At 47.5% G+C, this 12516-nt stretch overlaps 1 protein-coding gene across 6 annotated transcripts in view; it reads left to right on the top strand.

The window, feature by feature from the left end:
- Positions 1 to 12516, top strand: part of IQSEC2 (IQ motif and Sec7 domain ArfGEF 2) — a 188653-nt gene that overhangs the window by 56489 nt on the left and 119648 nt on the right. For 3 of the 6 annotated variants that reach the window (XM_083158840.1, XM_083158842.1, XM_083158846.1), the window contains exon 2: positions 8632 to 8661. The exons of 2 other annotated variants lie outside the window; for them this stretch is intronic. In XM_083158840.1, coding sequence (XP_083014966.1) covers positions 8632 to 8661 — 30 coding nt within the window. The remainder of the gene's footprint in view (positions 1 to 8631; positions 8662 to 12516) is intronic. One more of the 6 variants, XM_083158845.1, reaches the window with a different exon arrangement.

Here is a 12516-nt window from a genome sequence, read left to right as displayed (position 1 = left end):
GCCGACTTGTTAAGGAGACGTGGAATACCGCAGTCTGTAGTTCCAACTATGCTGAAGGCTAGGAAGGAGGTGACCGCTTCTCATTATCACAGGATTTGGAAATCCTACATAGCCTGGTGCGAAGCTAGATCGGTACCAAGGGCAGTGTTTCATCTTTCCCGTTTGTTGGAGTTCTTACAATCGGGTTTAGAGAAGGGTCTCAGACTGGCGTCTTTGAAGGTCCAGGTGTCTGCCCTATCGGTGTTTTTTCACAGAAGGCTGGCTCTAATTCCGGAGGTACAGACCTTCTTAAAAGGGGTTGTTCGTATACAGTCTCCCTTCGTTCCGCCTTCAGAGCCATGGGATTTGGAGTTGGTTCTGAAATTCCTAAGATCTGATACTTTTGAGCCCTTAGATTCGGTGGATCTAAGGTTCTTGACGTGGAAGACGGTCATGTTGATGGCGCTGGCTTCGGCCCGCAGGGTGTCGGAGCTTGGGGCTCTTTCCTGTCGTTCCCCGTTTCTGGTTTTCCACAAGGACAGGGCGGAACTCAGAACTCGCCAGGGTTTCCTTCCGAAGGTGGTTTCGGCGTTCCACGTGAACCAGCCTATTGTGGTTCCAGCCCTTTCACGAGATATGAAATCCTTGGACGTGGTGCGCGCTCTGCGTATCTACGTTTCCAGAACGGCATCGTGGAGAAAGACGGATAGTCTTTTCGTGTTGTATGGAGCAGGAAAGAAGGGTTGGCCGGCGTCCAAGCAGACGCTGGCTAGGTGGTTGTGCCTCACAATCAAGGAGGCCTACGCTAGGGCTAACCAAGTCCTTCCTTTAGGGATTTCCGCCCATTCAACAAGGGCCGTAAGCACTTCGTGGGCTGCGGCCAGAGGTGTTTCGCTCACACAGGTTTGTAGGGCGGCCACTTGGGTGGGTGCTAGCACCTTCGCCAAGTTCTATAAGTTTGACAGCTTTGCCAGTGAGGAGGCATCATTCGGCAGAGCTGTTTTGCAGGATTCTCAGCGCTCTCCCTCCCGGGTTTAGTGCTTTGGAACTATCCCACACGTGTAGACTGCAGTGTCCCCTGCTGCTGGGAGGAGAAATAAGGAATTTGGTACTTACCGGTAATTCCCTTTCTCCGAGGCAGCAGGGGACACTGCACGCCCTCCCAGCGCTTTATTCCTGCCATCTTACAAGTTGTTTTACTTTAACATTGAATGTTTGCCGATTGCAAGTTGTGAGTTCTTGTTATGAGTTATTCTTGCTAATCTTTTCTCTTCTGCGAAGTGTCTCCTCTGTTCCAGGGATCGAGCCCTGGCCCCTATCCTCTCTCGGTCACAGTTTCTAAGACTGGAGTCTGCTGGGGGATAGCGGGGGGAGGAGCCAGCTGTATTCAAATTTCTTAAAGTGCAGACTCCTCCAATGCACCCACACTATCCCACACGTGTAGACTGCAGTGTCCCCTGCTGCCTCGGAGAAAGGGAATTACCGGTAAGTACCAAATTCCTTATTTTGCCGGCAAAGGAAAAATTGCCGGCATCGCGTCGGTCGCGGCCATTAACATGGCCCCTGACGCGACCGACGCGATGCCCGCGATTTTGCCATAGGCTTCAATGTTAAAATAATTTTTAACATTGAAATCGGGAGCATCGCGTCGGTTTTGTGCCATTATAATGGCACAAGATGAGATGGACTTGATTAAGTTCATCTCACATAGGAAACAATGTGAAATGGGCCAATATGACCCATTTCACATTGTTTATGACCCCGTCGTTACCCCACGATTGACGCGAACCCGAAGCGTAGCGAGCCCGCGAGGGGCGGCGGTGCGTGTCCTCCGACCTTTTCATTCCCCTACTATCCACGTCGGCGTGGAGTTGAGAATATAAAGTGTGGCGAGCCTGAAGCGTGGCGAGCGGACGCGTATACCTGTGAAGTAATACGCGTCCCCTCGCGGGGCTCGCTGCGCTCGCCACGCTTCGGGCTCGGTGGCTCGCTGCGCTTGCCACACTTTATATTCTCAACTCCACGCCGACGTGGATAGTAGAGGAATGAAAAGGTCGGAGGACGCGCACCGCCGCCCCTCGCGGCCTCGCTGCGCTCGCCACGCTTCGGGTTCACGTCAATCGTGGTGTGGCGTTCAGGGTGTCAAATTGGGGGTGTAGGGAATATTTTACATTGAATCTAATGTAAAATCGGGACCCTATTCACATTTGATTCAATTAAAAAATCGGGACGGTCGCGTCGGTCGCATCGAATGCGATTTGGTCGCATGCGATGCGACCGACGCGATTTTTCCGACACGACCACCCCGATGGAAATCGGTGTGGCCGTGCTAGGAAACAAGTACCCTCGATATCCTTCTGTCTCTATCAATATCTTCTCTCTCTCTCTCATGATCTCACTATCTGTCTCACTCAATATATCGTTCTGCCTCTTGATATCTCTGTCTGTCTCTCTCTCACTCTCACTCTCTCTCTCTCTCAACCTTTTTTGGTTGAAATACTAAGGATCTATTAAGCCTGGTGAAGTGATAAAGTACAAGATGATAGTGCACCAGTCAATCACCTCCTCTCACCTTCCACTTTATCACTTCTCCAGGTTTAATACATCTGCCCCTAGTTTTTACAGTAGCCAGTATTCTGTTACGAATCTGCTTGCCAACTTGTTGTACTGGAGAACCATTCTGGTAATCTCTATTCCTACAATCTTGTGGCCCTGTTTTATTTCAGGTGTGTTGGGCCACGGTGGGAACCACAGAACAGATGCTTGCATTGTCAGGGAGCTGCTGTAATTAGCAACCTCCAGTGAACATTGTCTTCCTCCATCCGCTTTTACCTGCACCCTGCCTGTTAGAAGCAGATGGCCGGTGCACGAGGTACATGGACAGCTTGTGGTCTGTACCGGAATTGTTCCAGCAGCCTTCAAGAATGCAGGAAAAACCTACATCTGCTGTGCAGTTCTCTGCCAGCTTGTCTGCCCTAGAGCTTGGGAGGTTGCCATGGGCCAACAACATGAAGAAAATCACAAGTATAACTCTTGTGTTACATAATGGAGCCATTAATTTGTAATTACTTCATGTTTAACTTTTGGCACGGCCAAGTCTCTAAGGAAGCGTCTATTAAACATTGTTCAGCTCCTTTTTGCAGGACTTGTAGAGACAAATTGTTAAATCACCAGTTGAATAAAGACTAATAAGGTTAGATGTGCACATTATTTTATTTTGAAACTGTGCTGTAACCCATAGCAACGAAATCTATTCTGTCAGCCATCATTATAGGTTGAATGCATGCATCTATAAAGGTCCGTACACACTGGGCGACTATGCCCAGCGTATATGGACAGCGATGATGCCAATCATCGCTGTGGGGAAAGATTTTCCCCTGGCCCGGGGCCGACGGAGGGGGGAGGATGGCTTTGCATAGCGCAGAGCTATGGAAAGCCGCTCATCTGCTGGTATAACCAGCAGATGAACTGCTTTTCCGGCGATGATGCGGGAGCGCGCAGCAGTGCTCATCGCCGGGGCATACACACTGGGCAGCTTTGAGCTGAAAGCAGCTCAAACTGGGTGTTTTGAGCGACTTTCAGCTCAAAGTCGCCCAGTGTGTATGGGCCTTAACTGTGAAGTTTTATCTTGTAAAACCTTGTTGATCTTCTCCACCTCTGTCATAGGAGCCCAGCATCCATGGTTGACTCTAGGTCAGGCATGGAAAACCTTTGGCCCTCTAGCTGTTTTTGAACTACACATCCCAGCTTGCCCTACAACAGTATTAGCATGACCAAATAGCAAAACTGTAGCAGGGCATGCTGGGATGTGTAGTTTAACAACAGCTGGAGAGTCCCAAGTTTCCCATCTCTGCTCTGGACTGTAGATCCTAGTGGGAGAAAGGATCCCTGATGTCACAATCACATGACACGACACAACAGAGGGAGAAACCAGGTCCGAACATGGGAGCCCACATGGTAACCGGATAGATGGTGTGGATAGCAACAGTGTGAGCCCACTAGCTTGCTCCCCCCCCCCCTCACGGCCATCGGTTCAGTCGCCGTTGATGGTTATACTGCAACCAGCCATTGATATTAATAAACCATGTGATGGATGACCATCGATAGTTTTACCTATCAGTGGTCATCTATTTACTTTAACTGACTGGCCCAATCAGAACATGGGGCGGAGCTATTCTCCATGTCCCAGCACTTTGAAAAAAAAAGGTAAAACATGGGTTTTGCTGTGGCATTGATGGAGGGAAAATATCTGGTTCTCCCCCATCGATGGCAAATGTATTAAACATCAGCCATAAATCAAAGATTATTTTGAATCATCGATGGTCAATGCCCATCCCTAGTGAATGGTCCCAATAGGATTTAGCAACTACTCAGCATCCTGGAAATAGAGAGCAGAGCTAGGAATGGAACATTGAGACATTCTATACACTTGTTGACTTGTAAAAATGTTTCAGTTCATGTCAGAACTATCCTCTGGGTCGGGAAACACCTTACCATGCCAGTGGGTGTACGTCATGAACTTTAATTCACGTTGCAGAGCTTGGCGTGGCTTGGAGCTGGTTTGTACACTTAACCCATTCATGCTGCGAGATGTGGGGGCTCTGGACCAAGAAATGATCTTGTAATTAAATAATTTCTCCTCCCTGTGATGCAGAATCTATTTGTGCTGACAATGTGCCGGGCTGTGTCTGCTGGGCTTGGCATGCGTACTTATGAACGTCCTCTACCAACCTGTAATTACTTTTTCCTTCTCTCTTTCTGAGCTTGGCAAAAAATATCCATCTTGAACAAAATTAAGCGTCACAGTTCTGTCATTCTTCTAGCCGTGTTTCTGGCCCAGACAACGGTGTGGTATATGGTCCCGACTGTCATTAGCGCGACGTCGGGATCCCGACTGGCCGGACTCAGACAGCGGGGCGAGCGCAACAAAGCCCCTTGCGGGCTACGCTCGCCACCTATTCTGTTCTCCCTTTATAAGGGTCGTGGACCCCCACGAGGGAGAATAGCCGGTGGCCATCGGGACCCAGAGTGTCGGGGTAATGACTGTCTGAAAACTGTCCGGCACCCCCAGTCAACGCGCTGGGATTCAGAAATAGACTGGATTATGTTGTTGATTATGGCTTTTGTAATGACAGTAAAGCACTGCTACTAAAATACACAGAGATGGTCCAAATTCAGTTACCTGTTTGTGCGAGAGGGAAATCCTATGAAATCCTCTATTTCATTTGTTAAAAGCCAGTCAAAATGACCTCTTCTGCAGTGTACTTCCGCTTTGAGTTGTGACAGTTTTTATCCCACTATCTATTTACCACACCCCAGTCCCTATCTGCTCCTACCTTCAAAATTGCTGTCACTTTCTGTTATGACAACTTTTAGCACACAAGGTGGCCGAGTGGCCTCTAGTGGTCAGTGTCTGTACTTCACCTCATAGAGGTGAGGAGTAGCTAGATACATATATTCTGGAAAGGTAGAAACGGGCGCTTGATGGTGCATGAATTGTTTCAAAGTAGAATTTATTTCAACAATTAGCAAACAGGCAGAGGTGTATATATATATGAACGTACCAACGCTGGCGGTTCTCATTCACCGCGGTCAAACAGCATGAGATGTGGTGCAAAGCACCTAGCAGTGGAGCCAGTTACACTCCGTCCCTCTGGTTAATTACCTGAGTGCTTTATCAGCTGGAATTCTATAAAGAATTGGACTCGCTCCCATACAACATTGGGGATAATTCTATTCTCCTGCCTCAGGTTCTTTTTTGTTCAGCGCACGGTTATACACTCTTATATATTTTTATATATAAATATATATCTATCAATATGGGCAGTTAGTCAGTGAACATAATACAACGGTTTGTATTGACATATACTCAATACTAAACTCCACCTGATACCAAATGAAAATGGTACACTACTTGTGCACAGTGGAACTAAAGGAACTGTAATCTGTTTGAATTTGGAACATTTATAAACTAATAAACCAATTTACATATTGGAGCTGATTGGTTGGTGCATTATCACCTTGCACATAACGTTCTTTATGGGGATAGATACCACTTCTCCTCCAAACTTCATACACTTGCCCCTATGTGCCTCACCTATTCTGCCTGGATGGTTTGTGTTGCTTTGTTCGGGCTGTGCAGAGCTTGCAATGGCCTGTGAATCCCAGCTGAGATACATCCTTCCTTCCTTCCTTCTTTGCCCTGGTATCCTGTGATGCTGCTCTGTGTGGTGTAGTTATGAATATTTATGGCTGTTATCACGCTGCAGAAGTAGGAGTATCTTGCCTGTCCTAACGCCCACACCTCTCCTCTGGGCACAGAGCTCTGCAAGCACTTGTGTATGAATATATCTTTATGTTGTACATTAGTGTTACACATCCCCTCATACGCCACCGGGATGTGCATTCATTTCTATTCGCATCGCCCTGATGTCCATGTGTTTCCCACTGCTCCTTTATTTATGCTTTGAATCTGGACAGGCGGCATCACTAATTGTCTGATGCCACAGCAATATTTACTGAAAGAACCGGCAGGCAGCATTACCGGCGATGCAGGAGATTTCAGAACTGCCTTCATCGTACGTCACGTAGGCTGGCTTCTGACAATCGGAAAAGATTGGGGGTTTACTTGGATACCAGGGACCTTAATCTGCTCCGTTTGCAGCTGGGCTGTGTTTGCACGGGGACCAATGGTTTTGTTTTGCGCATGTGCATACACAGGGTGCCTGCACCCACGGTGAACAGGGTGCGGGCGGAGAGGGACGTGGGGTGGCCTCATGAGCATAGCAAGCACACATCGCGGGACACCCGCGCTGCACACCGCAATGTGTGCTGAACGATCTGTGCAGAGCGGAGGGGCTGTGTCCTATTATTTTATAGGCAAAGCCCTGTGATCTAGCAGCAAAAACAGCACCGCCGTCGCCCGGGCCTATACACACAGAGCAATCAGTGCTCCATTTCTAAGCAATCTAGTCAGATCACTTAGGAATGGGGTGAAGAACACCCCACGTGCATGCACTTTAACTTCAAGTTTTGTGGCATCCTTCCTTCTGCGATTTCTTCTTTACTGAAGCACTATGGGCCTGATTCAGACCTGTGAGCAAGGCGGCAATTTTTGTAGATGGACAAAACCATGCGGCACTGCAGCCGGGGCAGATGTAACCGAGTGCAGTCAGAGTTAGATTTGGGGGAGTTATTTGGTGTCTGTGCGGCGTAGATACTGGCTGCTATTTTCTTACACTGCAATATATATTCCAGTTTGTACACGCCACACCTAGAGATTAAATGCTGCTTATTTGTGTGCACAGGTCCTCGTTTCAGTAGAATGCCATTGTTGGGTTCTGATATGACATTTCCTCCCATAGACCTTCTCACTTTAGCATTAGATTACATAATCCATACTGACCTGCACTGGCTGCTGCGTATGCATGGTCAGTGGAAATGCGCATGCGTTCACATAATCAATATCAACCTTCTGATGTCAGCATTGTAAACCTGTTAAATGCCTACATTTTTTGAAAGATAAAATTATTACATTATTGTAACATTAATAGTATTGACCAGGGAATGGAAATGACCAGTGACTTTATGTATGCAGGTTTCTTGAGGTTGGGGTGAATTATTTTTCATTTTTGGGAGGTAGATTTTTTGGCAGTAGGTGTAACATCCCATGAGGTTATGTACATATGCACATCATTACCTACTAGAAAGCTATAATACCTAATAATTGTATGGTTCCGGGTGATGGATCTACAATGTCTAGATACAGTCAAAAGGTCTACCCCAAAAGGTCGACATGGAATAAGTAGACAGGTTCAAAATGTATATGAGCAAACCCTCTTAAGGTCCATATACACTGGGCGACTATGCCCAGCGTGTATGGACAACGATGATCGTTGTCCTTGCTGGGGGGAAGCCGCTCAGTGCATACACACTGAGCAGCTTTCCCCCTGGCCGGCACCAACAGCAGGGAGGGGGGACGGAGGACGGCTTGGAATAGCGCAGAACTATGCAAAACTGTCCTCAAAGCCACGCATCTGCTGGTAATTCCAGCAGATGAACGGCTTTCCCGGGGATAATGCGGGAGCGAGCAGCAGCGTTCATCGCCAAGGCATACTGGGCGGCTTTGAGCTGGAAGCCTCTCAAACTTGCTGTTTTGTACGGCTTTCAGCTCAGGGGTTTTCGAATTCAGAGCTAAACCAATAATCTGTATTTACTGGGTACACGCGGTGGAGTAAGTCATTTGATGGGGTTGACCAGTGTTTGACCAAATTATATTTATGAGGCAATATAGGCTGAAGCCATGAAATAAAATGGCTGCCTCTGCCGTGTGTGAGACACACATTGGTCTCCATACATCAACCGATGTTCCCTCTGAGACTGGGTTGGGTTTGCATGCTAGATTCCCCGTTGACCAGCCTTCTCTAGCCATGGCCTGCATATACTTGAAACTCGTGGACTCTTCGGGTGTTTTCAAAAGTGAGGCTAGAGTGGATGATCCTAGGTGTTGGGTAAATAACATATGGCTAGGAGGGCTTCCGAATCCCCCATACGCAAGACACACTAACCTTGCATTCCGGTTTATGTCTCGCCTCTCATTCCTGGCCATGCCATGTTCACATATGTCATTTGTTTTATCATCTTGTGTTACAGGTCTGACGGAGAGAACTCCAGGACGGTGAGGTGAGCTTGTATCTTAATCATACATGTTATTCCTGTCTGCTTGGGCTTTATGGTGTGGGGGTCTTGTGGTATAATGTAGACCTGGATGCAGGGGTGTTGTGGCATAATGTAGACCAAGATGTGGTGGGGGTGTGTCATAACTTAGACCAGGATGGTGGGGGTGGGGGTTTTGTGGCATAATGTAGACCAGGGTGGGGGTGTTGTGGCATAATGTAGACCAGGGTAGGGGTGTTGTGGCATAATGTAGACCAGCAGTAAACTCTCTACCGCTCTGTGTTATCCATCAGGATAGCCCGGCAGGGTTTAGGTTCTATCATCTCCAGTGGTTCTGTTAGTTCCGCGCTCTAGTAAAATACATACGTGCACTGTATATACAACACTGCTGTCATGTAGACCCTGTTCATTTGTTTGCACATATCTCACTGGAGCATAACTTTGCAATGTGTGCTCAATATAGACCTGACTTGTTAGGTTTGCTGCTATTCTAGGCACAGGTTGATGCCTTTTATACTAAACCGGGAAAGAAGTACAAAAATGAATGTATGATTTAAACCAAGTTGCAAATGTAATGAGAATGTGAAATGGGAGCCAATCAGCTCCTAAAGGTGCCCATACACACGGTGCGTTTTGTGGGTGAGATGCGATGACCGCTCCCGTGCACATCCCATCGCACAGTTCAAAAAGTATAAGCTGCACATACTTTTTGAACTCTGTCCAAATCGTATGCAAATCACATGCAATTTGCGAGCGATGTGATTCGATCTAGACCAAAAATCACGTAATTATTGCACCGTGTATGGGCACTTCAACTGCTGGCTGGAGCACTATTTAACATTCTCATTAAATAGTGCTCCACCCAATCCGTTAGGAGCTGACTGGCTGCTCACCATTTAACATTTGTCCTGAGTGATTACAAGAATATCACTGTGGTTAAATCTGCCCCCAGATTGGTGTCGCCAGCTCCTGTGTTACCTTTATTTCCAGCTGAATACTTATCTGGCCAAGATCTGCAGGCACCAGAAAGACCAATCCTCTTAAGCCACTGTGGGGCAGATGTATTAAGCCTGATAAAGTGGTGACAAAGTGAAAGGTGATCATGCACCAGCCAATCACATCATAACTCATTTTTTAAACACTGCTGATTGGCTGGGGAGTTATCACCTCCCACTTTATCACTTTACAAGGCTTAATACATCTACCCCTGTGTTTCTATACCTGGATTTCCAGAACATGCGGGCAGTGAATGTTGAAATATTATTTTCTACTGACGCTTTCTTATCATTGCTTTCTATGAGCCCTATTTCAATGCAGATATTCCTTTTGGGAGTCAGTTTTTGTAGAGGTTCCAGACATGTTCTCTGTTGAAGCTGCTGTGTGACTAAGAACATAGCCCACTTGTAGTGACGGTCCTGTGACATGCCTATAACATGCCTGCAAGACACGCCTATAACATGCCTGCAAGACACGCCTATAACATGCCTGCAAGACACGCCGATAGCATGCCTGCAAGACACGCCGATAGCATGCCTGCAAGACACGCCTATGGCATGCCTGCAAGACACGCCTATGGCATGCCTGCAAGACACGCCTATGGCATGCCTGCAAGACACGCCTATGGCATGCCTGCAAGACACGCCTATGGCATGCCTGCAAGACACGCCTATGGCATGCCTGCAAGACACGCCTATGGCATGCCTGCAAGACACGCCTATGGCATGCCTGCAAGACACGCCTATGGCATGCCTGCAAGACACGCCTATGGCATGCCTGCAAGACACGCCTATGGCATGCCTGCAAGACACGCCTATAGCATGCCTGCAAGACACGCCTATAGCATGCCTGCAAGACACGCCTATAGCATGCCTGCAAGACACGCCTATAGCATGCCTGCAAGACACGCCTATAGCATGCCTGCAAGACACGCCTATAGCATGCCTGCAAGACACGCCTATAGCATGCCTGCAAGACACGCCTATAGCATGCCTGCAAGACACGCCTATAGCATGCCTGCAAGACACGCCTATAGCATGCCTGCAAGACACGCCTATAGCATGCCTGCAAGACACGCCTATAGCATGCCTGCAAGACACGCCTATAGCATGCCTGCAAGACACGCCTATAGCATGCCCGCAAGACACGCCTATAGCATGCCCGCAAGACACGCCTATAATATGCCCGCAAGACACGCCTATAATATGCCCGCAAGACACGCCTATAACATGGCCGCAGGACACACCTACACCTATAACATGCCGCACGCCTATAAAATGCCCGCAAGGCACACCTTTAACATACCCGCAAGGCACACCTTTAACATACCCGCAAGGCACGCCTATAACATACCTGCAAGTCACGCCTATAACATGCCCGCAGGACACGCCTATAACATACCCGCAAGGCACGCCTATAACATGCCCGCAGGACACGCCTATAACATGCCCGCAAGGCACGCCTATAACATGCCCACAAGACATGCCTATAACATGCCCTGAGTACAGCAAGAAACTTTGGGATATTTCACACACATGAACTAGCAAAGAACTGCTCAGTTGCGGCACTGCATGCAACAAGTGTCCGCCTCTGAATCAGAAGCTGGGGAAGACTGTAAAGAAGGGCAATTTGTCCTCCGATCCGGCGCTTATTAGTCGTACTGATTATATCCATATGACTTACAGACATTGGGGCTGATTTACTAAGATTGGAGTTTTTCTGAAGATGGAATGTTGCCCATACTGTAGCATCCAATCAGATTCTATCTATTATCTTCTAGAAGGTGCTAAATCATCAAAAATAGAATTTGATTGGTTGCTATGGGCAACATTATATCTTCAATAGAACTACCATCTGTGTAAATTTACTGCAATGTCTAGGTCGACACCAAAAGGTTGACATGAGTTTTGGAGTGTTCATACTTCACGTGGACTCTGATTGGGAACGGTACAGTGGACACGGTGCACTAAATGTGTTCAGGTGTCGACATCACCCAAAAAAGGTCAAAAATCTAATGTTGACCTTTACATGTGTCCACCTTTTGTCAATGTCTATTATTTGCTGTCAGCCTAGACATTGTTGTGACCTATTACACACACATTAGTGCTAGCTACATGGCCGACCGAAGATCTCTCTACAGATGCCGTGCTGAAAATGCAGAGAGGAGAAGTTGCTTGAGAATTCCCTGCTGGTCGGCAGGATCACGTGATGTCTCCTGTGCGGTCCTTGTGCATGAAATCCCATTCCTCACTGCTGGGAGGCTGCCTTTGTCAGAGGTCCGATCTACGACTCCGATCTGATGCTCATGGGACCTCGCATCAGATCAGATGTCAACATTCCGATTTGCCGACTTTTCACCTGATTTATCTGCCCGATCCATCAGAATCAAGTGAAAGGCGACCAAATCGGACAAGTGTATGGCCATCTTTATTTATACCAATGAGTCTTTCAGCACATGAGCGAGTTCAGATCACGGCAGTGCATGGTACAGTAGTGGTAATGCGGTACAGAATACCGGGACTAGTCTATGTTGGGCAGTATAATGGCATACCAGTTATTATAACTGAACAAGTACCCTGAATGCTCTCTGACCGTGTGGATTTCTGCCCTCATTCGAGAAACATACTGGCTGGTAATTTGCTGATGGCCAGATAATAGTTAGTGTGTACTGTATGTGTGTGAGCTGCTTTTGTTAGGGAATTTAGAGTGGAAGCTCCGGTGGGGAAGTGACAGATGCAAATGGTGCTGCGTAAATCAATGGTACTATATAAATAATGGTAATAAGGGGCAACTTGATTTTCGGTGTCACTTTTTAGTGACAAGGAAGCACATACACTGGATACGATGAAGTCTTGGTCTTTATTT

This window comes from Crinia signifera, chromosome 9 (assembly GCF_055691185.1).
Source record: "Crinia signifera chromosome 9, ASM5569118v1, whole genome shotgun sequence".
Taxonomy (NCBI): domain Eukaryota; kingdom Metazoa; phylum Chordata; class Amphibia; order Anura; family Myobatrachidae; genus Crinia; species Crinia signifera.
The sequence above is the reverse complement of the archived record's forward strand: the minus strand, read 5'-3'. Positions and strand labels throughout refer to the sequence as shown.